At 41.6% G+C, this 27583-nt stretch overlaps 1 protein-coding gene across 3 annotated transcripts in view; it reads right to left on the bottom strand.

The window, feature by feature from the left end:
- The window catches only part of LOC144526226 (semaphorin-6B-like), a 37482-nt gene that overhangs the window by 8490 nt on the left and 1409 nt on the right, over positions 1-27583 (bottom strand). The window contains exons 1-15 of one of the 3 annotated variants that reach the window (XM_078263535.1): positions 26734-26982; positions 12807-12930; positions 11528-11639; positions 10659-10719; positions 10491-10553; positions 5841-5939; positions 5662-5752; positions 5280-5399; positions 4504-4592; positions 4147-4364; positions 3929-4060; positions 3485-3634; positions 3146-3322; positions 2048-2188; positions 1033-1110 (exon numbers count right to left, since the gene is read on the bottom strand). In XM_078263535.1, coding sequence (XP_078119661.1) covers positions 1033-1110; positions 2048-2188; positions 3146-3322; positions 3485-3634; positions 3929-4060; positions 4147-4364; positions 4504-4592; positions 5280-5399; positions 5662-5752; positions 5841-5939; positions 10491-10553; positions 10659-10719; positions 11528-11639; positions 12807-12927 — 1652 coding nt within the window. In that variant the 5' untranslated portion in view covers positions 12928-12930; positions 26734-26982. Of the gene's footprint in view, positions 1-1032; positions 1111-2047; positions 2189-3145; positions 3323-3484; positions 3635-3928; positions 4061-4146; positions 4365-4503; positions 4593-5279; positions 5400-5661; positions 5753-5840; positions 5940-9695; positions 10187-10490; positions 10554-10658; positions 10720-11527; positions 11640-12806; positions 12931-26733; positions 26983-27583 lie in introns of those variants that run through there. The other 2 variants (XM_078263534.1, XM_078263536.1) reach the window with 2 other exon arrangements.

Raw genomic sequence — 27583 nt, 5'->3', positions numbered from 1 at the left:
TTGATACCAATAATACTTCATATTGTTTATGGGAATATACATTTATAAATGATAATGATATAAAAAATGTGAAACTATTGTTATTAATTGATAAAGGTTGGTATTTAAAATCAAATACTATACACCCACACATCTTACAAAATAAAATAAATATACCTACACAATATAAAACTAATCTGAACTTTTACATATTCAAAACTACATTTAAAAATGATGCCATTATTTTTTACAGCTTTATTTAAACTTCCTGACAAAATTATTACAAAACACAGACAGAGGATGTGTGCTGTGGTTCAGTGGTCTCTTGCATCATCAGAGTCTGTTCATTGGCACAAACACCTCTTTAAGTGAAGACCACAATTGCATTATATACTATGAGAGCCTTAAACACATAAAGAAGTAAAACCTTTTACACTTAACTAAATCATATTGTTATAATAATATACGGACATCATGTTAGTAGTAGATACAGCGTATTGGCTTATTTTAAGTAACTATTTACCAGAGTGTGTTTGTTTAGCCATTTTTGACATTTCTTTATTTGTCATTTTCCTCTTTATTGTATTGCATTTGCCCACAGTTTGATTTCAATTACCGAGCAACAAGTGTCGCTGTCCACGTTGTTTCAGTTCTTTCTGTTTGTTTTGTAACTATCTCCATGATTCTCCTTGAGGGGGCATTGTGGAATAAACTAAAATCTAAGTCTTGGTTTCAGACACAGGAGCTTGAATCCACGTCTCTTAAACTACAAGAACACTCTGACATTGTTTGATTTTTAGCATTTATTCTCATTTTACATAATAAAGTATGTATTCAACATGTTGCTTTCCAGACCTTTCCATGTACCACATACAGGAATGTTGCCAATACAACTCTTCACATATAACGTGTCCTGAGTTTGCAGACAGCAGGTCTGCAGAGGTAGGAAACTGACAGGTTTGTGTGTGTGTGTGTGTGTGTGTGTGTGTGTGTGTGTGTGTGTGTGTGTGTGTGTGTGTGTGTGTGTGTGTGTGTGTGTGTGTGTGTCCTCACCGTGTGCCTGGTCTCAGGAAGGAGCAGGTGCTGCCTCTGGTCCAGCCACAGTACGGGTCCCTTGAGGCTAGACAACTCCTACACACCAAGGAAAATAAAAAGTCAAGAAATGTTGAGTACTGGCCAAGGATACTGACCGTACTGACCTGATTCTCCCAGCGGCCATTTTGACCATTTTTGCCAGAAACTCTCCCGGGGAAACTTTGACAAAGTTACCTATCAAGCCTAGGAACAAGTTTTACAGCTATGAATTTAGCAGGGAAGTTAGCAATTGTCTATCTGGCTAACGAGGTAACTAGCTAGGTAAAGTGGGCCGTTAAAACCCTAAAATGTGAAAAGCTGTATGTCCCAATGGAGATTTGTGATATATGGCTGCTGTGGGAATCTTGTTCACAGTGCAGGATTCTACTTCAAAAGATCTACATATGTGCAGTAACAAACAAACGCCTTCTTGGTATTCATAATAAATCATCTAGATCAAGAGGATGTTGAAGCATCTTGTGTCAAAAAAAGTCAAAAATTCTCCCAGATTAAAGCTAGCTGTAGTTCGACAATAACATGCTGATTTAAACATAAGCAGAATGCATTAGATTTTAGGGGCGCCCCAGTAGCTACCCTGGTTGAGCCTACACCCCATGTACTAAGGCTTGTAAGAGTCCTTACAGCAGCGGCCCTGGTTAGATTCTGAACCGCTGCCCTTTGCTGCTAGTCATCCCCTCTCTCTCCCCCCCCTTCCCTGTCAAATCTTCAGCTGTTCTATCAAATAAAGGTGAAAAAGCCCCAAAACAATCGTCCTAAAAAAGAATTCCATTCCATTTTATTAAAACAACTGCACTAATAGTGAAGTGAGAGAAAAGGGGCAAAACAAAAGTTGGCCAGTGAGTCATCCCTTGGCTAATGGCCATTAATATATTTAAACAGACCTAATTATCATACAAAGAAACATTGAGGGAATGAAAAAATACTCATTTTAATAATACTCCGAGGCAAAAATCAGTGCCTGTGTGTCACGTACTTCATGCAGCGTGAGTGCAGGTGGCAGCGAGATGTGGGCACTCGGACCAGACAGGAGGGGAAGGCCAGCAGCAGACTGTGACTGGTCCGGTCCAACGACAGAGACAAGAGCTGACGAGCCTGAGGAGAGTCCTCGCCACATCTGGAGACAGCGAGACACACAAGTGTGAAGACGGGAGGCAGAGGGTAAGGAGCAGGCAGACGGAGGTCACTGTACGCTTTTTGGCCTTAAATCAAGTTGTGACAGGGTCAAAGGCTTCATCTGTTGGTACTTCAAGTCAGACAGACCCATGCCCTAACCCTTACACAAACGGTCACAACATCAGTTCAGTCAGAGTCCTGCACAGACACTGCACAGAGCCAGAGCTGTGTGCTGGGAAGAGAAAAACTCTCTGTTGCCTGTCAGTGGATGAAGCCAAAACCCCTATTTTTCTGCCACCATTTTTGACAGTCAGGTCTTTCACAGTAATACACAAGACAAGAATTATAATGAAGTCACAAAGATTTTCTGCTGCTACAAGAACTTAGATCTTGGATGACATGAAAACAGGAATAGTTTGTATACATTCTGATCAATTCAACAACACACAAGATGCTTATTTTCATCATTAAGTCAAATAGAGCTGAAATGTTTAGTTGATCAATCAGGTTACAGCCTCTCAAATATGCAACTTTTATGCTTATCTTTTGGTTGTTCACATAAAACTAACAATTTGAAAAATAACATTGGACTTTAAAATGGACAATTTACAGTACATTTCGACATAACTGTTATGCTATTTATTAAGTGAATAATTGTCACATTAATCGATAATAATGATTGTAAGTTGCAACCCTAAAATCAAACTCTTTAACTATATATGTGAATATATCTGTAATAGATACGATCAAATAAATAACTGAGTTGTCTCAAACTCTAAGCTGAACTTCAAAAGTGTTAAAATCAAACATTTAGAATAAGTGTAATTGAAGACAGTTCTTGGATGAAGGGCACTGCTGCTCTCCAGAGGCAGGCAGCATGAGACCTGATCTGGAGCAACATGTCAAAATGTATAACTTAATGGCGATCAGGGACACATATGTCTTGACTCCTACTCACTTCTCTGGGTTGAATCCTTCCACCTCCTCCAGAAACACACTGCTGTGGGTGACAGGATCTCCGCTGGGAATCATTAGAAACTTCAGGATTGTTCCTCGGGTTGAGCCCAAGAACAAGACCGTACGGTTCTTATGGGGACCAGCTTCTGTGTCCACCACCATGGCTGTCAGCTGGTACCTACATACATAGACAGATAGATAGTGAAAACACATTCTCCACATTTTCCACCTTTATCCTTCTTACAAGCTATGATGTCTATTTTCAGATTTATGCTTTGCTTTTTCATGCCATGAAGAGTTCTGCACGGGCGCTATCAAACATCTGAGTCTGTATGCGTACCGTCCCATAGTCTTCACGATCCAGGGTCTGTGCCCCAGCAGTGGAATGGTCTCGTCCATCAGTGGGTGGGTCTTCACAAAGTTCAGCACCTCATCCGGCAGCGTGGTAGAGGAGCTAAATCTGGATCCCTGCACTGCACATCCCCCTGGTCTGCAGGCAGAGAAAGAGACAGAAAAGTAAGAGTTGAAGATGGATAGATAGGAAAGGGAGAGAGCGGTAGAACTCCAGAGAGAGCAAGAAGAAAAGAGCCAGAGGAGTTTTTTTTGCGGCTGCTGTAAACTGTATTAGAATATTTGCTGAATAGTAGTGAAGTTGCTGTGTGATTGACAGTTGGAGCTTACAGTAAGGGAGTAAGTAGACTATATATGTGAGACAGATGCTCAGTAAAGCAGCACTGCAGTATTATGCCCAAGATTGGCTCCCATACACTTTGCATAACAGTACCTCGGTTTAGGCACCGCTTCATCCGGCACAGGAGTCCAAATAGACTCGGGGGATTTCTGCTCCTTAAACCGGCCCTCAAAGACATGAGCGAGCTGCTGCATGTCGAACACACACACTGCCGAGCCAGGGATGCTACCATAGAAAAACAGAAATAAGACGGTGATGACAAAAATAGTAGTTTGTTCTTATTTGTGTGCACATTGTGTGCATCTCTGTACCTGTTTGGTGGCGTGGAGAAGAGTCCCAGGATGACATCTCGTCCCTGCATGTGGATAATGTTGCTTGTGGCGTGCAAAAGGTTGAAGTAAAAGTGTGAATCTCCCGGCACGGAGCAGTTGAGACGCGCCTTCAGAAATGTGGTCCACTGTTTCTCGAGGACGCGCTGAGAGCCACCCAGGTCTGCCTTACACACACGAGCTACACGGGACACCATCACCTGGAAAAATACACGAGGTTCAGTAACGTGGAGGGGTAATAGAATAAAAGAAGAAAGGGAGGAGACAGAAAGAAAGAAAGAAAGAAAGAAGGAGAGAAAGAAGGAAAGAAAGAAGGAAAGAAAGAAAGAAAGAAAGGACCTTCTCTAGATGATGAAACTCCATGGCCATCTCTCTGAAGAAGAAATAAATATGAGGCCCCCACTCCATGGAGCTCACAAAAAAGGGCTCTGAAATATAATATGAGAAAAACACAGTTAGAAAAACACACACATACTCTCTCACACACACACACACACACACACACACACACACACACACACACACACACACACACACACACACACACACACACACACACACACACAAAAGAGTAGCAGAAAAGTGCCGGGGGCCAAACTTAACGCTCCACAGTGCCTGACATGGAGCTGTAATAACAGTCCCATCAACATGGACCGCTGCTGTCCACGGGCCTCGCTCATCCAATATTCATGTCCTGTTTAATTCATCATCATGGACAAGAGGATACACATTATTTATCATTTATTCATCCAGCACTGTTCCAGCTTTGACCTGACCTGGCTTGTTTTTCTCCTCTCCATGGAAAACAGACTCAACTGTTCAATCTACGGCTTGAAACCCTGAATCTGTAGAGTTCAACTAACCTCAATGCATCACTCTGTCGGAGCATCTGACACTTAGAATAAATCTATTACATATAGGCCTTACCATGTTTAGTTTTACTGGCTTGTTATTTAGCTCCACCACCTGTTAGACACTCATAAAAAAGCTACAACCTTTTTCTTTTAGTAAACTACTGACAATAATGGTGATGGTCTCTTTTTTTGTTTCCTGGTTGTCTATTGAAGGTGTGTGACTCAGGAGAGTCCTTTCAATGCGTCTGTTTCTAAAAGTACCTCGGAACCATTTGGAGTCGTGTTTGACTGTGCGGAGGGCGGGGCTGTCGCCGAGGCTACGATAGATCACCGCATCGATGGCCAGGAAGTCTGTCACAGTGCCGGTAAAGAGACTACCATCTGAAAACGACAGAGGTGCACAGAGAGAGGAAAGGAGGAGATTAGGAAGAAGGGGAAGAAGGGGAAAATACAGATGGAGAGATAGCACAAGGTCAGGAAGATTAAAACCAAACAAGCAATGCAGTGAGAGGTCTGACTATAAATCATTTGTAAAGGTAAACACAAGGGCACAGACGTTTTAATGTCTGGATCTGAAACGGAGTCTGATGTCTGCTAGAAAGCCTGAATTCTTCATCTTTAGTGTGCAAACTGAAGATACTACCTGCAAATAAAGCCACATTGGCATGTCGTGGATCATATGGGCACCGTGCCATCCCACTGACGGGCTCTCCCACCATGTCTAGAGTGTCTCTCTGCAAAAGGAAAAATATATATTTATATAGATAAACAAACTGGTAAGCACACAGAGAATGACCAGCCGACAGATAGATGGATACTAACAGTGTAGTTGGCACACAGCGGGTTGAAGGCGTTTGTTCCACATACAAACAGGCCGCCATGCTGGCTGAGCAAAACCTTGATGAAATTACGGCACTCTCCCTATAGAAAATAACACAAAAGGAAACGATTAAAGAGGAGAGGAAAATCACAAGCTACAGGGCAACAGTTTCGAACTAAAGCTAAGCTCAAAACTATCAGTGAGAGCGAGAAGGCAGCAAGTGTGAAGTATGAAAAATGCAGCTTAAAACAATCCTCAGAGGAAATAACATCCTTAACCACACTCCATCTGGAGGAACAATAGGACGGGGACTTTATAGCTGTCTTCAAAGTGGCGGCTGCTGATTGAGCTGAGATTTAAAGTTGCTGCCACTGAATCTGAAACTAAAATGACACTGGGCAGCCCCTCGGCCCCCTCTGTGATACTTCATCAACAGTGTCTGATGACGTGAATTAGCAAAGATAGGAAAAATAATTGATGGAACTCAGAGAAATTCAGCACTCTTTTCTTGGTATTGAATGATGCTACAGTAGCTATTACTAGTTTTACAGCATGTGTGAAGTTATATTTTGTTGGAGGACATTTTAGTAACTACTGGGATTAAGACAGGAAGTTAGTTTGCATTTAATTTGCCTGGCTCTGTGTAGTCTGGATCAACGGAGGTTCATTTTCAGGATAATTCACCTCACCACCACATCACCTTCCACTGTCTGTGTGTTGCCGTTCTCAAACTCTGTTCTCTTCGGGAAACAACAACAAACTTCGAGCTAGCAAGCTACACGCTGAAAATGGCAAGTTTTGAAGAAGGTCTGTATCGTGCAACAAGGCAGGCCTGCTTGGTTCTTTCGGTGAATAATTGTAAAGATTTACAAAGAATATGTTTACGGCATTTACTCTCTAAATACCTCCTATTACTGTATTGTGTGAACAGGTAACTTCATTTAATATTGTATGTGGCGTTTTCTTTTGCAGGGTGCAAATGTTCCACCAAAACAAGTTCCTTCCTGAGACTAATTTGCAGAGCCACTGTTGCTCCGTCCAGAGCTTCCGCCCAAGAAAATTGTGATTGGTTTAAAGAAATGCAAACAACCCAGAGTTTTTTTTTTCTCCTATCCAAAAATGTATGTGTGGTGTAGCCAGACCTAGTTTATATCCTTCACGTTCCACTTCCGGGATTGCTTCCAGGAAATTCCGCCGGATGCATGTATTTTCCGTTTCCTTCCGTTTTCTTTGTGTTGGAACTTTAAATTTGGTGGATTTGTGAGGACTATGGTTAACTGCTCCTCAGATCTCTGCAGGTTAAATCCAGACAGCTAGCTAGACTATCTGTCCAATCGGAGTTTTCTCTCGCACAACTATTTTGCGGCGGCTCTGTGTGGAGTTTTGCACCACCCATGATGATTCCGATCATGCTCTGCCAATTAACCAAAGCACGTTTTCCTCCCATCCCCAAATGCTATGTGAAGTAATAATAATAATAATAATAATAATAATAATAATAATAATAATAATAACAACTTTTATTTATATAGCGCCTTTCAAGAAACCCAAGAACACTTTACAGAATTACTGTGGCTAAGCTAAAGGAGGTTGTAGGCTGTGGTAAACACAGGGGCGGTGCTACATTGAATTACACCCAGGGCGATACCCCCTTCGAGCTCTCTCCCTCAAAAGAAAACACAAAATTACTCTATTATAGTGTATTTTTATTTTAAGTTCTGATAACTTATACTGTCATATTTTGTGCAGAATTGTGTTCATTGTCTTTTGAAAATGTTGGAGGTGGAGAAAAAAGTGTGTTTCCTGTTGTAATTGCAATAGTTAAATAACTGGATTCTCTTAAGTGTGTTTTTCAAATGTTCTAATGAAAGATTTGTGCAATTGAGAAATATAATTTTCTCTTTCACTTATGTTGTTGTATAATATATATATATATATATATATATATATAAATAAATGTGCCAAAAATATATACAATCAGATATATAACAATTGTAACAGCAGAGAGCAACAATAATATAAAATATTAAGAATAATGTACAAATAAAGTATAGAATAAATAGGCCTATTCTAAATAGCACAAATCCTTCATCACACAAATGTGAAAACACACTAAAGATAATCTAACTGTTACACTATCGCACTAAGAACAGAAAACACAAACTAAAACCTGACCTTTCAGGCCTTCCTTGATGCTAAATCATCAGTGATGTTATTGTATCACGCCCGCACACGGCGCACGCCCTTTAAAAAAAAAAAAGTAGTCAAAAAATGTTTGCATTTCAGACGGCCGACACGAACACACACGCCTATCAACTCGATAATAAAGCTGTAAAGTAGGCAAGGCTCTTTAAATTTTTTTTTATGAGTCATAAAAATGCGCCCCGGGCGGCTGCCCGCTTAGCCCGTGCCAAAAACCGCCACTGGGTAAACAGGTGGTGTTTCAGGAGTTTTTTTTTAAATATGTGCAGGGATGTAGCATTTCGGATATCTGCAGGGAGGGTGTTTCAGAGAGATGGTGCTGCAACACTAAAGGCTCTGTCTTGAGTAGCCAGACTCTCCTTCAGCGCGCATCGGAGGAGGGTCTGGCAAAACGAGACTAAGCCAGACCTTACTCCACAGCACTGTGGAGATAGGGCTGGCAATGCGAGACTAGGCTCTGTGTACCAGCACGTTTAAACATTACACATTATCTTGTTTGTTTAATCTGAACAAAAACATAATGGGGGTGGTTATGCTGGTTATGCTTCCTGGAGTCTCTGCTGGTGACCTGGCAACGGCTGTATGGATTACACAGATATAACAGTGAGTGTAAGACGTGCTTTTGGAAAGAGCCAGGCCAGCTGTTTCCCCCTGTTACCAGTCTTTGTGCTAAGCTAAGCTAACCAGCTGCCCGCGACAACAACATGATGTATACATCTGTACCGTAAATATGTAGCTGGAGCCAGCAGCTGACTAGCCTAGCTTATCTTAAAGACTGGAAGCAGCTATATTTGCACATCATTTTAGTGTTTGCCAAATGCAAACCAAACAGTGCTCTTGGCATTAATTAATCATGCTTATCAACTAATAGTATTCCAGTGTGTGTGTTGGAACTGCACAGGCTAATCAGTGTTAGTTATTATTGTGGTTTAAATGAGACTGAGCAAGCAGGAAATGAAAAGAGTTTTCAAATGTCAAAAATGTTCATCCTGATAATATATTGGTAAATAATGTTGTTATTGAGATACTATGAGAGTAATTTGGTAGACCTTGTTCATAGCAGACCCTCTGATATGGCACAGCAGGAAAAGCACAGGTGGAAGTAATTAAAGGAATAGTTTGCTGTTATGGGAATACGCTTGTTTGCTATGATATCTTACCTGGATATAGATGAGTATTAATATTCAGTAAAGACGTGAGGGTCCTATCAATCTTCTTAACTAACTGTGCAAAAAATGTGTGTATTTCCCAAAACACTATTCCTGTACCAACTTGCATTCCATTCAGGTGTTTCACTTCAGTTCAGCTCCCAGGTATGCTGGCTTTACTGGCACACCTGAACAGAACAGAGCCATCGTTAATGTTATTAGTTCCACCTGTGCTTTCCCTGCTATAACGTTTCAAAATGTCTGCTGTGAGAAATGTCTATTTTTGGACTGTGATAACTTTAACTGCATACTTGCCTAACAGATGCTATCGGACTGTAAAGCATTAGTTCTTGTCTAGTACCTGCTCTGCTGTATGTCAGATGATTGCGTCATTTAGTCTGAACCTTATCATTTGATCTCTTCATCTGAGTTAGCAGGCTTTAGCTTCGCCTTTCTGTCTTTTGTCTTCTTGCTCTTACGCTCTCACCATATCATATCATACCATACCTCTCCACCTTGGCCAAGTCTTTCTCTTCCCGTCTTGTATCACAGCTTTAATTCCTTTTTTTTTCTTTCATCTGTGTTTTTTGAAGCAACACGTCTTTTTTTTTTTCTTTTTTCCTTTTGTGTTTCTTCACCACTTTTCGTCCACCTACGCACATCCCATCCCATCCCTACCTACACCTCCCATCCTCAACTGATTTTCAATTTCAGTTTCCTCCCTGAAGCGGTGTCACTCTTTCTGCTCAGTTTGCTTTATAATGTTTCCTCTTTTGCCTCTTTTTCTTTTGTCATGCGTTCCGCCCAGATAGGATTTTGCCAGTGGCACTGCTACATTTAAACAATAAAAGCTTATATGTTTGGGTTACACCCTGTCAAGCAAGCCACCATCCCATCGAATCTTTCTCTTTTGTAGATTTGACATTCCCTTTATATCTCAGAACATTGTCAACTATCACTGTATATACACACACAAATGTCCCACTTTCTAGTCTTCCCTACAAGCTGAGATATATGAAGAAAATTGGCACAATGCAGGTGTGTATGACATTAACTTTGAAGCTTCATGGACATCTTTTGGCCTGGGTAGCGTTTCACCGAGCTATGCGATTAAGTGATGCGCTGATTCTGTATCAACAAGATCAAATTTGTGTAAATGCTGTATGCAGGAGCACCTGCAGGAAATACGTTTTCTCTCTAACAGCTGTTATGTCTGCCCATGCGTGTGATAGTATAGATGGATGGTGTTAATGCATGTAAGAGTGGATCTCAAAGTCAGAGTGTTGTGCACGAGCGCTGTACCTCGTGTTTGCCCTTCATCCGGCACACTCGGATGTCGTTCTTATTGGATTCCCACGTCCGTTTCTGCCAAAGGAACAGAGCACAGTCAGTTTGTTCTGTGTGTATGTGTACATTATCAATTGTTAGTGCATGTTTGGTTTTGTGTGCGTGCAAGAAAATGAGTCCTACCTTGCTGTAGAACATCTCATCACCTGCCATGTTATCCAGCTCCACTCTGTACAAGTCATCTCTACAAAACACACAATGTAATACTATTACTGTTTCAATGTAATACTATAGGATATACATTATAAACAATGTGTAAAAAGGGGCTTGGCAATTCATTTAATGTTTTCAGCCAACATCTTTGACTTGTTTTTGGATTTTTTTATTTGTTTATTTATTTTCAATTCATTTCAGACTCAAACTGAATTATAACACATTTTTTGGGGGGATTTTATCGCCAGAGGGGACGGCTAACAGAGTTACAGCAGCTTATGCTACATAACACTCATTTAGCGACAAATTTGTGTTTGGGTGAGTATATGCGAATGTATGATCTGTGATGCTCATAACAGTGGCCTGCTGTTGTTGTTGTTGTGCATTACAATTATTATTTTCTTTTTTATCAGCACACCATTTCTGTAAGACTGCCACCTGTGTTTTTTTGTGTCACAAATGTCTTCTGGTCAAACAGGCTGAAGCCATGGAATTAAAAATGTGTTTGAATTGTGAAATGTTTTATTTAAATGAGGTGGATTCTATAATTTATTTGTTCATTCCATTGGCATTCATCGGTTTGTTTATGCCAAACATCTTTCCATCAGGGGGGACCAGATTTGGCCCAGGGAACACTATTTTCCATATATGAGTTATGTGAACAAACAGCTTTCCCTTGACATTTAACAATGATGATTGAGTGCTTCGTCGCCACAACAAACTGAAAATGTCCTCTACAGAGTGACAGCAGACGGACACTGTGGCATCAAATGAAAGCAAAAGGATATTTATACAAGCACGTCAGTAACACACAGTTGGAGGCGGTTGCCGTTGGTTACCTGGCTCCTATGTAGAGCGTGCGGTTGACTTGGAGGACCGTCTGAATGTGCAGCTCCTGTCTCTGAGCTGAACGATGAGCTCTGCCCAAGAACACCGGATACCTCCGCACAACTGACATGAACACACAGACAAACAGACAGATAGAGTGAAACGCGGCTTCCTAAAAAAAAAAAGAGAAATAAGGTGCCTTGCTCAAGGATACTTTGACAGTTGATGACAAAGTGAGTACTTTTGTGAAAAAAATAACACTGCTTTAAGCTCCCATATTTAATACAAAGGCAACGTTTCGAGCAGGGTCGAAACGTATTGGCGTTGTATTAAATATGGGAGCTTAAAGCAGTGTTGCGGACATTATATTTTTTTCACTTTAGTATTTCTCATTTGTTTTGCACCTGCCAGAAGGTGGGATGTGCACACAATTACTTTTATAAAAAAGCGAGTACTTTTCCCATCTATATTTACCCTAAAAACTTCTCTAACCTTCACTTTAATAGTGTCTCCACTTGATGCTTTTGTTTAGGAAAACAGAGGTAATGGAAAGAGATGAATGGCGCAGCAGTTAAAGTACACTGAAACACTTTATTCCTCTCTGTTTTTCTTTCTGCTTTTATTGATGCATGCAGCACCATAATGAGTAAAACTGTGCAACCATTATTGTTCCCTCCCTCTCCTCCGTTCGGATAAGCGAGAGAGTGCAGATGAGGTGGAGAGAGAAAGTGGCAGTATCAGAGTATGTGAAAGTTTTGAAGAGGAGGACGAAGGTCTCCGCGGGGAGCCCTCATCATCAGGAGACAGATTGGGAGAACGTCTCATTGTCCTTGACTGCAGGGGAGGGAGAGAGGAGCACGTAGCGATCCATCTCCACCTGTCTCCACGCCTTCTCTCTTCCACCCCTCAGCCTTCTCTCTTGTCATCTGTATCACCCCATCCAATCCAATTGTCTCCCAGTTTTTCATCTTCCTGCACCTCTCAAAATCCATAACAATCATTTCTCTCTGCTCTCGTTCTGTCTGTCTTTCCTTCTCTTCACTACCTATAGGAGTGGAGTCTCTTTATTGATCTGTATGCCTGGGTAGCAAGAAAGCAGCACCACACCAAAGCTCTGCCCCTTGACCCCCGATGTCCACATCCACCGTGAAGCCATTCATCATCAACGCTGCACATACAGTCACGCACTCTCACTCACACACACACACACACACACACACACACACACACACACACACACACACACACACACACACACACAGACACACACACAGCAGGAAGGAAACATACCCTCTACGGGGACGTAGCTGAGTGGACTGGGTTCCTCTGGGAATGAGCCATCCGCCAGTTGAAGCAGCAGGAGAATACATGTGAAGAGAGGAGCCACGGTCGCCATGGCAGCAACACACATGCACTGAAGAGAGAGGGGAGAGAAAAACAACAAAACATTAAAATATATGTTGTGTACGCTATATTTTTCTTAATTAACAGGTGACTGTGTGTGTGTGTGTGTACACGCAAGGACAGGGTCAGAAGTGCAGCAGGGTGACTGCTGCCACCAACCTGGCTTCAACAGGGAGCATATGTGTTTATATTGTCTGCTTTGTGGTGTAATGAGGATCTATTGTCAGAAATGCCACTCCATTGTCACACAGTTTGAATTGAATGGGATTCTCACAGTCATATAACACACCAAGAGACAAAACAGTCACAGGATTACAAAGCCACTTTGGGAGGTAACGTTGCGTTCACTAATTGTGTTTCTATAGGGAGATGTGAAGGATATATTACGGGTATTTGCAGCAAAGAAGGAATAGCTGAAGAAAGTAGAAAAAGAATGGATGAAGGGTGTGACCCGGGTAAGATGGACAATCTTTCTAAGGGTCAAAAGTCAAGTATGCTCTAAATCACGAACAAGGAGAAGGGAAGGGAAAATATATTTTTTTTAAAAGCTAAGAGGCCGCAAAAGGGTCACAATGTGCTGTGTGAGATATGTGCGCGCACACACACACACACACACACACACACACACACACACACACACACACAGTCTACAGCCAGCGGTAGTATTTCAGCACAGCGGTGCTTTGACCTAAATGCTAACATCAACATCCTAAAATGCTCACAGTGACAATGATAACATGCTGATGTTTAGCAAGGTATAATGTTTACCATTTTCACCATCTGATTTTAGCATGCTAACATTTGCTAAGATACTAGCAAAATACAAAATATATATATATAAATATAGTTAAGGATACAAGCAGGAAATTGGACAGGATCTGTCATGTAAGTGGTGGCTGATGGTGACAGACAACAACAGTGTTACATTATGTTCTGTTTGTGTTAAAAAATTCTGACTGCTGTTGGAAACGTAGGACCTGCGGTAGTGCTCCTTCTATCACTATGGGTGTTGCAGTCTGTTACGGAAGGAGATGCTTAAGACCCCCACAGTCTCATGCAGGGTGCTGCCATTTAACACCAAGTATAGCTGCTGTGGTTGACGTAAATGTCATTACCTTTGCAGATATTTGGTCATAAACCAAAGAACTGGACACTGGAAATTTTGATCTGATGGTGGCACTAGATGAAAAGTCAGGGGAACACTAAAGTCAATGGGATGCATCTTTTGGGGACCATGAGTATCTGTGTGAAATTGAATGGCAATCCATCCAATAGTTGTTGAGGCATTTCAGTTGGGACCAAATTGGGGGACTGACCGAAAAACAGGTCAAAAACCCACGTTAGACGGGTCAAACTGTTGAAAACAAGGCCCCCATGCTGTACATCAGCATCTCTTTCACATATAAAACCAGGACAGTGGAATAACACTGCACATAAGTTACTACCAGTCATAAAATGTGGCAGCCACGCCATCAAACACATGTTTAAATGTAGAAGCTCTTCTATGCTATCTACTCAAAATGCCTTTGGCTCAGCAACAGAGTCTCTGATGTGAGAATACTTTAAGAAAAAGAAGAGGAGATATAAAGAGAAGGAAAGACAAGACAAACACTAGTACTCAGTTTTTGTCTTGGGTTGTTGCGAGTGCTGCTAAAATCCTAGGAAATGTAGAATTTGATGGAACACAAATGAAAAGATAGGTTAGAAATTGAAGAAAAGTGTGTGAGCAATATAAATGTCGTTCCCATCAATTCAACCTAAACACCGTGTTACATGTTTCCCCCAACCCCCGCTTATTTCCTTTCATTCCCCGTCTCGCTCCGTCCATCACACACCTCCTCCTGTCATTTCTCTTTCTTTATTCCTTTCAGCTTTTCTGTTCCAGGATAAAAACCCTGCGACTATTTTCAAAGATAGAATAACAGGTAGAGAGGTAAATGTTCTAGTTGCTAAGGTGATGACAGCTGCTATTTGAAGCACCCTGATGCAACACGCACATACTCATATAGATAGAAACATTCACCTGTGTTGCCAACAGCTCAGATTGTGCATGTGTTTAAGTGACAAGCTGTTTGAGGACATCAGTAAGGCGATGTGGTGCTGCAGACTATACACTGGGGGACACTTCAAATGAAATTCTAGACCAGAGATTGCAGGTTTGACATCTCTAAGCCTTCTCCTCATCAGAAGCACCAGAGAAGCCCTGAGGGAGGGTGAAGGGGGGGGGGGGGGGGGGTTGTTTCATCTGAATCTTCATTGGGAGTCTATGAACTAGAACTGACTGAGTCAGGTGTGGGGTCAGACTCATTTCATTATGGCAATTTTATGAGAGGATCCAAATTTGAGGCTTAAGCCTAAAATGAAATTCTGTTGTCTTGTATGGACTTAACTGATGGATGGATGGAATCAAATGAAGCATGTGTTCCAGTATGATTGTGGTGTGAGTAAAAAAATAAAATAAAATCCCACTCCTTGTTCTGAGCTATAACTCAATCAAATCTGAACACACATAAATGATACACACATTTTTAGGGCATACAATGCGTAATAAATGCATCCATGAAAGCGCTCAGAAATGATATAAACAAAGACGTGCCTGGTAACTCAGGACAGGACTTGCCTGAAAATCTTTACATTTTCCTTCAGTATCAAAGTAATCTAGTGACAGTTCTCTGTACGGCCATTGGTATACATTGCAGACAGGAACTGCTAATATCTAATTCAGTATACTGTTAACGGTGCCAATTTGCCCAAATGCAAACCAACATATAGAGTTAAAATAAATAAATAAATAAAAACGCTTTAGGAGTTGTAGCTCACACTGAATCCATGGTGGCATTATACTTCCTGTTTACATACAAGGAAACTGTAAATATTTTGTTTTATAGTTTCCTTGTTTACATCCCCCGAGCACCATGGACATTGTAATAGTTGTAATTGTATATATCACTATATCACGATAATTTTTGTTGCATAAAACTGTCCTAAAACATGTAAAGTACAATTCATATGCAAATGTAAAACATTACTAAGTAGCCCAACCTCTTCTGAAAATAACAATACCTGGCTAATACATGCAGTGACTGTGCTAAAAGCCTACAAGTAAAGAGAAAACAAGCGAGGCATTCCTCTTTCCTTCCTCCCTCTCTGTTCCTTTCTCTCTCACACACACACACAAACACACTGCACATGCTACATACCAAAACCCTGCGGCCAGTCATTGACGTAGCCTCCTCATTAGAGTGTGTATTGATTAAGGTTATTGATCCATAAGATAAACCATCGGATCTGGGCCATGGCCAACATATTAGATCTCTGTTTCTGGCCAGTGCCATGACAAAGGTTCTGGGCTCTATAAAAACGATGTTTGGTTATCAAGGGTTCTGAGTTTTCCCTGCTGAGGCGAGAAGAAGAGACAGATGAAAGATAAAAGAGACGTGGTTTGAGTAAAAGACAAGAAACAAGGAAGAGAGATAGTGTCTGCTACAGGCTTCCAGCTCATCAAGCTACAAAAAAAAAAAAGACCGCCGGTGACAGAATGAGTTACAGGAAATCAAGGAAAGAGAGACGATCGGGTGGAACGAAGAAAGGGTGTTATGCTATTTGTGTCAGATCATGTTGGTGTGATAGGATTAAATGGTGTGACACTGACACGGTTATCATGGGATGCATGTAATGACGGCGACAGCCACACAGTGTAATCTATCCTCATCAGGCAGTCCATTAGCAAATCACCTGCTAACACTCACATCATTAACCAATCAGCAGGTCATCCGAAGAAGCACAATAACCTGCTTTCACCTCTTGTCCATTTGTGTCGTCCTCATCTGCTGGGACTGACATTTAATAAAGTATTTTTCTCCCGTGTGTTCTTGTTCACATGCCACAGCTGATCTGGAGTGACAGGGGATAAGCAGCATGCTGGGAGATTCTATACAGCCCCACAGTATGTCAAGAAACTATATGAAAGATATCTATTTAATGATTATCTATCTAATATTTACCCATTTACCCATCCTAAAATGCCTCAGTGGCCTTTAGTGTATATTGGACATGCTCATGTTTGCACAAGGCATCTCAGCTATTAAAAGCTGCCGAGCAAGATCAATATACATCCTGCTAAACAGAGACAGAATAAAAGAGCCCCATCACAATCCACACTGAGGGGCATTTACTGACCACGAGGAAACACTGAGACATAAAAGGCCTCAGCAGTCCGTGCTGTGAAGGCTCAGATACACATATGCTGCAAGTGCTATTGGCTGAGATGCTTGAGCCATGACCTGTGTTACACCCAAATACAGTACAGCCAATAATTACTAATTTAATATGTGTGTGTATGCATGCGTGTGTGACAAAATTGGACAGATAAAATCAAAAAAAATATGTTGTGATTAGGTCTACAGGCAAAAGTAGTCTCTCTGTCTCTCTCTTTCTGTCTATCCTTATGTCTATTTCTTTCTCAGTCTTTCCCTCGGTCCCTTTCTCTCTGTCTTTCCTTCTGTCCCTCTCTCTGTCTTTCCCTCTCTCTCTCTTTCTCTCTGTAGCTGCTGCAGCCCCTCCACTCTGTGCCTTTGTTACCGTAGCAACCAATAGCAAAGCTAGGCAAAGATTCTCTATTGCAGTAGATGTAAAAGCAAGGAGGGCGGGTTCGCCCCCTAACACAAACATGCGTACACACACACACGCACACACACACACACACACACACACACACACACGCGCATACACACACGCACGCACACACACACACACACACACACACACACACACACACACACACACGCACACACACACGGATACATGCACACACTGATGCATACACTTAATCATTAACCCTGATCCCAAATGTACGTTCATATGAGTGTGCATGAACACATACATGGACACAAATATAGGGGGGTGGGGGTCCCCTCTCTCTCAGCAAGGAGGGGGATGGGGGAGCTGCAAGCATTTTGTCTCCACATTATCCACACTCTGGCGAGACTGTATAGCTCATTTGAAATCAATATGGCAACAATGGAATATATTCTTTGAAAACGTAACAATGCTTTTATTGTACACTTTTCACTTAGAAAAGATGCTTACTGCCGAGCCTTTGTTTTTTAATGGGGTTTCCCCTTCAAATATATAATATTTCAGCTGAATCTGAATGAGCTAGCTGGGTGATCATTGTTCTGTGTTTATGTAAAACCACTCAGACTCGTTAAACAGAACAACTTTACTGGCCATAAGCAAGTAAGCTGTGATGCCACAAACTTGATTTTGGATAGAAAGAAGTATGCGTGACGATAATTCTCTTTTTCTAAATGCTTTTTGTCAAAGGAAGCTCTGAGACCTCCTCTGCCGGATTATTATGACAGGTTGATTTACAAAAAAAAAAAAATTATCAAGAAAATGAATCAAACTGGATTGATTGATCCCAAACTGGGACATTTCTGTGTTACAGCAGCAAGGTACAAGGTACACAGCACCCATACAGAATATACAAGAAGTATACTAATAAATAATAAGTAATAAATATTAACATGAAGACTGCTGAGATAGAATCCTTTACAAGTTCTTCTCCTGTGTAACACACTAGCTCCTCTAGGACGGTATGCAGGTTAAAGCCCGGAATAAAAGGAAGAAGGCCTGAGGGTAGAAACACAGACATGGGCTAAACTGGGAGAAGTGGGTCACCTTCACACTTCAGGACTCCACCCTACAAGCACTATAGCTTCGTTAATTGACTTAAAACAGATTTCCACTGAAAATGGAAAGGACGTGAACAAAATGTAGCCGTGAGAGATTTCAAGGTTTTTCTAACAATGGTGCAGTGCTGATTCCAGATAAAAGTTCAGACAAACATTGTGTGACTATCATAAATCTCTCATAGCTCGTCCATCAACAACACAAGTAGGTTGCATTAAGTTTACTTGACAGATGTTACTCTCTCGGGTGCTTTCAAGCTTCAAGACAAAGCTGTTAAGAGGGACGTTGTGGAGCTTGGATTTGGGATTGCTCATTGGTGTCATGCCTCTTTTTTAAAGGTCATATTTCTTTTTATAAAGAAACTCTATTTTCTTAATTCACGATAAAGACACGCAGTTCAAAAAGGGAAATTAGAAAGTATAAAAATGTGCTGACTTTGTATTAGAAGTATTAGCAAGATAGAAGTTGTGAATCCTTTCACTCAATTCAGTAAATTCAATGGAGAAATATTAGCACTTTCACAATGGTGTCAGCATTCAGCTGGTCTGATTGCCACTCGATTGAAAATGCATGACAAACACGTAGATCTAAAGAATCTAGATGAGTAAAAGCACACATTTTAAGACCCATGAAATAGTTGGTCCACCAGGCTACCAATATTTAGTACTGACAGTGTTGGTAGCACATAAATCTAATGTTAAACTTCCTTGTTAAAGGAATAATTCAACATTTTGCGAGTTGCTTTCTGAGAGTTAGATGAGAAGGTTGATACGACTCTTATATCTGTCCATTTAATATACGTAAGGCTCCAGCCAGCAGACAGTGAAGTGTAAAAATGTAAATTTTCCATTTTAGGCAGGGTTAGGTGCCGGACTAGTCTATCACCAGACCAAGCTCAATCTTTTAAGATTGAGCATTGAGCTGCAGGGCGAAATCAAATCGCCGGCAGGTCGGGCTGGGTTTACCCAGTCCAGTTCTTGGTTTAAAATGGGGATTTCAGGTTTCTGCTGGTTACTTGGCAACAGCTCACCAGGCCACTAAAATAGTCTTGCACATAACACCCCGTAAAACTCAAATCAAAAACACGTTTCTACACTTTATACTTTTTGTACAGATGTAATTAACAAGATCTAATGTGTTGATTAGTGAGCTTAAGAGGGGCTGGTATTTTTATTACCTTCAGACACCTAGCTGTTTCCAGTCTTTGCTCGTGCTAGGCTAAGTTAATTGGCTACTGGCTGTAGTTTAATATTAATCTACAGACATGAGAGGGGTATCAATCTTCCCATCTAACACTCCACCAGAAAACTAATGAGCATATTTCCCACAATGTCAAACTATATCTTTAATTTAACATTGTTGTAACACTTTTAAAGATTACAAGCTGAGTTGGTAAATGTTGTAATGGTAACCTTGAGGTAACTGGGGCTTCAGTTTGATGCAATCTCCCATTTAATGTGGCAATACTGGTAGAAGCACATTATGTCAGAGCAAACAGGTCGGAGTGAAGAGAAATTAACACATACAGTAGATATGTATTCAGATAGACAGACCTGTTCACACGCACTCATACAAACACAGTGAAACAAAGCGCAAATATACATCCACACACACACACACACACACACACACACACACACACACACACACACACACACACACAATCATGCTCTCTTCAGCTGTGTCAAGTCTTTATCTTATCGAGGTGGAGGCGATATTCCCTCAAGTGGCTGCCTGTCTCCTCAGAGCAGGTCTAATCAGAGTAGAGGGAATCTGTCTTTTGCTGTTAAATTTCCTAAAATACCATTCAATCTACAGGGTCATTTATATGCTAATGCAAAGGTTACCTCTGCATAGGCCTTTGACGCAGCTGTTATGCTGGTTATGTGTGCCTGTACGAAAGAGGAAAAATGATAGAAACAAGAGAGCGAGAGAGAGAGAGAGAGAGAGAGATAGTGAGAGTGAATGGAGGAGAGAGAGAGAGATGAAAAGAGAAGATGGTAGGGTACGAAGGGAGATGAAAGAGGAGAGCAGAGAAGATACAGAGACAGAGAGGAAGGGAGATATTCCCCTGGGTGAGTGCCATAGGTAATTAAAATAGGATGGACAGAGCTGGAGTCTAGCCACAGAGAGCTCCATCTCCCCTCAGACTTCTTCCCCAATCAGGCCTTCTGCCTAAAGCCAAATTGCTGCTAGTGACAGACACACAGTAGCCTATGGTGCAGTGAGTTATCAGTTTATGGTCAATGGACATGTACAAACGCACAGCTCAGAAATGCAGGTGCAAGCCAATCATAACACTCGCAAATGATAAAGATTTGGGCTACAAAACAGGTAATGTGTGTACTTCTGGTAATGCGCTGTGACAAAAATGCACATGGAAACAACACACACAAGCACACACACACACACACACACACACACACACACACAAACACACACACGCACACACACACACACGCACGCACACGCACACACACACGCACACACATTTATGGTGCTGTACAAAGCTGCAGCAAGGGCAAACGTTACTAACCAGAGTTTGACTGCAGTAAGCACATATACATTCACTGCACAGCGCTAAGCTCGAGTCGAGCACATGAGTATGCAGTGCACGCACTCAGACACACACTATGAGCACAGAGTCGAACACACGCACACTCCAGTGCATACGACGGCAATGAAGATGCTGTCTAATTACACAACAGTGACAGGGGTTTTCATCTGTGAATTTGACCTGTTGTTATACTGCTATTATTCTGTTTTGTCACACAAGTGTTATTGGTGCACTTTGTACTGTACAAGGTGGTCCATGACGTTTGTTTCGACTGGACATCTTTTCTTCAAGTGTGTGATTTCCAATATGGAGTACAAAGAAGAACATCTTACTGATTAAAAATGAGTGATCTTTTTATATAAATAAATTGTGATGCTGGCCGAAAAAAATCTGTTTTTGTTACATTTTTGGCTTGTTTGCTTTTTATATTTTACTGACGACAGCTTGACATCTCCCTGCTTGTCATTTTCCTACTTCAACAAAGACTATGCTAAATAGGCTGTGCAAATGTCTTAACGTGGCAGCCATTACCATATATCGCATACCCTGTTAGTGGCTTCTCTTATGCTGGTGTCGAAAGGAAGCTCAAGCTGAAAGGTAGCTCATATTCTCGTCATGATGTTCTTTGTGTGCTATGATCACCCGTAAAGGTAAATATAGCTCTTTTGTCAGAAGCCTGCTAAGAGGATCACAGCTCACAATAGGTGGTCTTCACACAACAGATATCAAAATGCCAGAGAACCTGCTTGTGGATTGACGTGTGTACACACACACACCTACCGGATACACACCCATTCGCAGAGACGACACATCCCTTGAGAGCTTTCTCTCCTCCACGCAGGTACAATTGTGTTTCTGCTACACTTTGTTCCTCTCTCCTCAGTTGTGACTGGGCCCCAGATGAAAAGTCATAATTAAAAGAGAAAAGTTGTGTTTGTTGCGAAGAAGGGACTAGTGTGGGAGAGGACAGGATGAAGAAGGGAGAAAGATTAGCCAGAACAAAGCTTCATCAGGCTACAAAACCATCTTGAGTAGCTGGGAGACAAAGGACTCAGATGCGCCCTTATCTCCCAATAAAAAAGTCCTCCAAATCCCTCTGGCTAAGCTGCCATAACTAAAGCCTGTTGTTGGCTTATGTGCTGATTGAACTTGTTGGACAACAAAAGCAGCAAAATCTGAGAGGATAGACCAAGCTCCCGAGAAATATGAATACCTCCATTCATTTTGTGCAAAGAAGTAAAAAGTCAGGTGCCTCATCGGTGGCATTTGAGAAAAGGTTACTTTCTTATTTGCTTATTTTTGTTTTGTTTGTGTGTGCGTGCAGATGTGTGTGAGCGCCTCAGTAAAAGCGTGAAGTGGATGGTCATTTTCTCACTTTGCAATTTCGCGATGTAAATGAGATCACAGACGGCAAGAGATTAGACTACCCTTATATTTTAAAGTTGAAACAGCTGTGATATCACTCACAACCAATTTGCCGGGCAGTAAAATGGGAGGACCAGCTGCATGCAAAGAGAACCATTCGAGAGAAAAACTAACTCTTGTGACCCCTCACATACACTACAACAAATACACTCATAAAATATGCATGAGTGGACCCTAATCAGCCAGACAGACAAAGCATGTCATATCATCTGGCTGATCCTGATGAGGGTGATGAGGACGTCAGAGGTGTTGTTAAGGTGATACAGTGAACAGGACAATACACTGCAAAATGAACACACATGGTAGCCCATTATGGCATATGCGGAGACCACACAATGTGCACAGGGATGCATTAAAAAGAGGCTGCACCTCGGGGAGGAATCAGTGAAGACAGCGAGTCATAAAACTGAAGATGCATGGCCAATGTAAAGTATATGAAGGATTTTCACATTGGAAAACAACTGCAAGGCATTATTACATGGTACATGTGGCTCATTCAGCAACCAAATCAACATGATGCAGCCACCTTGGCCACCTGAGCATCATTTATCTTGTGGTGTACAGTTTATGGCACCAAGCACATACAGCAGAGTTTTCTATATAAAGTTGTAGTAATAGTGTGGTAGTTATTGTCTTGCTCCTTTTCTTTTCAAACATCTGAAAAGAGTTGTCTGAAAAGCCCAGACAGGCTCCTGAAAGCCTCTCACATCAACACAGAACATTTTTCACAAGGGATATTATTTTAAATATACCTGTCTCAGGATAAAAGCTACATACTTTCTGACAAGTAAAGAAAGTATGCCTGCGTGATACCTGACTCTCTGGCCTTCTTAATCCTGCACAATGACTCGCTGAGGTCCACACTTGGAAGACCCTGCTGGAACAGGTCACCCATCAGATGCCTGCCCAGCTAGGTCCTTCTGATCTCATTGCCCTGAGGTCTGCAGACTTCCACACCCTATTCAAGTGTTGATTTTGTACTAAAGAATCCCACCAAAGCCAGATACACACTCTGTGTGAAACTGGAACTTCAAAAGATACTGTAGCTGGCTGCTTTTGAGGAAAATCAGCATTCCTTCAAATCTCTTGACACTAGTCAAGTCAAGTCAATTTATTTATAGAGCACATTTAAAACCAACCTAGGCAGAACAAAGTGCTGTACAAAGTTATATTATGTTATAAAAACAAAGGAAGACAATAAAAATATAGACACAATGAACATCATGCAAACAACACACTTCTATACAAATGTCCCTAAACTAAATCATACGCCAAAGAATAAAAACGTGTTTTAAGACGAGATTTAAAGATTTCAGTAGATTTACTCACTATCATTGTTGTGGAAACACAATGAGCATGGAAACTAAATGCACACTTCATGCATTACTGCATTACTTTAAATACTAAGTTACTCCTCTAGTAAACTAGTATTCACATGAAATAAAACAATAAAACATTGAGACCATTCAGCAAAGGACACTGGGAAATAACAATTCAACACTGGTTGCTATGGACAGCTTCGGTAAAGGTGCCGAAGCTGAACATTATATTCCAAAACACATATGTTTATTTTTAAAGCAGATTTTAAATTACATTGTAACAATTTAACAATTCGCCCTTATGATATCCAATCACGGCACGGCTGACATCACATTTATATACATGGCATTTAGGAAACCTTTATTGCAAGGTTGGCACGGCAAGATATGACAGGATGAATGAATGAAATTTTGCCCTTTTCATGAATACAAAAGTTGGGTGACCCATCCCCCCCCCGACTAAAAAGTGTTGGGTGACCCTCCCCTCAACAAAGAATAGAAAGACATGACCCTCCCCTATTTTCCTCCGGTGGTCCATTCCATAAATACCGAACGGTCCCTAAGCAAAGCAGTGGGTGGGAGGTAGAGAAAACAGGGAAATCTACAGTGAGTATAGGTTAAAGCAATGTTTTAATAGAGTGTCCTGGGTGGCTCAGGTTTGGTGAAAAGAAACAAATCATTCCTGTTGTCTGATATGTAGTAGGAATAGAAAACTACAGGTTTAGTGGCAGCCTAGAGCCCCACAGTGTTTCAGTCAGTCAATACTGTTCCTCTATGTGTACCACAGGTAAAGAGGGGACATTTGCAGCTGATAGCTCGGCGTATTCTCTTGGTGAAGGGAACAGAGAAGCTGTTAGGTAACATCTCTCTCCTTCTAAAGTCTTCTGTCTGTTTCATCTGAGTCTAGTTAACACATATAAAGACACACAAGATCTCAGACTGTCATTCTACACATAGAAATGTGCTCCTTAGCAACCCCAACAATCTGCCGTTGATTTATTCCCTTTGTGGGAAGGCTGTATTATGTTGCAATCCAATCTCATTTTCCCCCCGTGCTTGAGATGCCCTGTTTGCGGCTTAGCATGTGTGATTGAATAGGGTCCTATGTGATCAGTAGAGCTCATTAAACGTCCCTGTAAGCAGTTGTCTCACTCTAAGGCTCTCTTAGATTGCTTTTACCTGCAGCCTACTCTGCCTTATTGCTTCAAGTGGCTCCAACTTTGTTTGCGGCATAATTAATTTTCTAATTGAAGTACTCAAGCCTGGCCTTTGCATGATATGTCCCAAAAATATAGATTAAAGTATCCATTTGGTTCCCTTCACTATATGCTGTGGGTGTTTAGGTGTTTTGGGGTTGCTGTATGTTTGGGATGGGCGGGTGTTAGACTGACTTCCAAAAGGAACGCTGAAGGAAACAGTGGCTGCACCTGTTGTTCCCTGTGGTTGCTGTGTGTTTGGGGTTAGCACCTGCTCACACGGCTGCTGTGTGGTTGTCTGTGTGGGCAGCAGGGATAACAGGGAGACCATTCACACCCGCTCAGACTGCTGTCCGCAGCCCCTCTCCCTCAACGCTCGTTCGCTCTGAGCTTTCTGCTCCATCATTTCTTTTTGTGTCTTTTACACCCTCTGCCTATCCCCTGTAGCATATATGCCAGATTGCTATCTACCACACTTTATCCTTTGTATCCCCAATCTGTCTGTCTGTTTCTGTCTCCCCCCCCTTCTATTTTTTTTTGTGTTCAACCATCTCTTTTTGCCTTTCAACTCGCACATAAACACAAACATAAAAAGCAGCAGCTGGGAGCTGTTACAGTCTTTCTGTAGAGCTCGATAGCTCTTAGTGTGAAGGATGAAGTTGTAAACAATAAATTACATATAACTACTAAATCACTTGAGTAAGAGCTGGGACGGCAGTGAGTGAGCTTTTAACTTTGGGCCATGGATTGTTGGTTGTGAGTATGTAGTGTGGTTATGGGCAATTTAGGTGACAAGTAATTGTAGGCTAAGTGTGCAAGACAAATTTTAGACAAAGGATATATTTTAGAGTTTTTTGGGTATTCTCCAGTTATTGTATTGATGCCAGCTGTCTAAAGTAAAATGCAAAGAGACAGATATTGTTCGTCTAAATCACAACACACAACTTAACTGAATACCATTGAATATGAACCGTGAATACCACCTGTGCATTCATCATGCCACTCCTCTTCCTCTACTGTGAGTGAGTAATGACATAATCAATGTACTTTATGGCTTCCAAATGATCACATGTGACCTTTGCTCTTAGGAATCCTTGGAAAAACATTTAATAAAAACATCACGAATTTACACAAGGGGACAAGTGAATATAGATTTGCAAATAAGCCTCATTTACATCACGACCTATGATCCGGGGTCTTGGTCTAACTAAGAATTTCAATCAGGCTTTGTGCTCGTCCTTGCAATGCAGTGTTATAATGTGCAAGAATTGCTCTTTTTGCTGAGACATCACTTCAAATCTACGTGAAGGAATAAACACTGTAAAATCCCATGCAACACGTGAAAGAACAAGGATATGAAGTGATATGCAACAAAGACATGCACATGATATGCAAATAACACATCAAACTTGCAGCAGACACAAAGAGCAGTCCACAAAGGTCCAGGCCAAACACACACATCTAATGGCTAACTCGGAGGAGTGATAATGCAGCATCGCGTTTAGTGGCAGTACTACAATTGCGCACATGCTGTAGCCTATAAAGCCTACCTGTTCATCCCATCCGCAACCCGTCTCCCTCACACATATCCATCTCTCAATCCCACCATTTGGCACACTCACCGCACCAGATGGCCAGGTAGGGAGCGGAGGAGGGTGCCAGTCGCCAACTCGCCCTCTCCGGTCGCTTTTCTTCCTCTCTGTGGAGAAAAGGGTGCTGGATACCACGGCTCTCGGAATCCAAAGCCTCTCTGAAATATAACAGTAGCTCCTCAGCCGCACCTCACCTGTCTCTTCCCTCTACGCTTCCTGCGCGCCGCCGTAGCATCACCGTTTACCGAGCGCGTCCAAAACGCCCAGTCAACTACAAAACGTGTTCCTGGAGAAAAAGAGTCCGTAGTCTAAATGCGTAAACAGCAACCTATTGGGGTTTTCTGTGATCCAGAATACGCTTTATTTCCCAGTAGCCTCGTTCAGACCCCTGTAAAATCCCAAATCCTGCAATTGCGGACAGTAGACTACTAAGTCTTCTCAGGGGAACCGGCCAGTTGTCTGCACTTGGTCAAGCTATACGGCTTGAAAATCAGTAGTCAGCTAAATGTAATCCCCTTTTCAAATTTACGGTGGCGAGGTGAAATGCCCAACGCAGAGCAGTCACAGTAACAGCAGGGGCCCATAATTCACACCCCCTGAAACACAGTCCTGCAGTGGATCAATGATGAATGGAGGACCTCTCTCTCTCTCTCTCTCTCTCTCTCTCTCTCTCTCTCTCTCACACACACACACACACACACACACACACACACACACACACACACACACACACACACACACTCTTTATGAGAATTATCAAATATTTGGAGGTAGCCTACTCATACTTTAGTTGTATTTATTTTTCATTTATAACTACATTTCAGGGGGGATTTCTTTTTACTTTTTACCCCACTAGATTTATTTCACAATTAACCAAATC

The sequence above is a fragment of the Sander vitreus genome, chromosome 12 (assembly GCF_031162955.1).
Source record: "Sander vitreus isolate 19-12246 chromosome 12, sanVit1, whole genome shotgun sequence".
Taxonomy (NCBI): Eukaryota; Metazoa; Chordata; class Actinopteri; order Perciformes; family Percidae; genus Sander; species Sander vitreus.
This window is presented reverse-complemented; position numbering and strand designations above follow the sequence as displayed.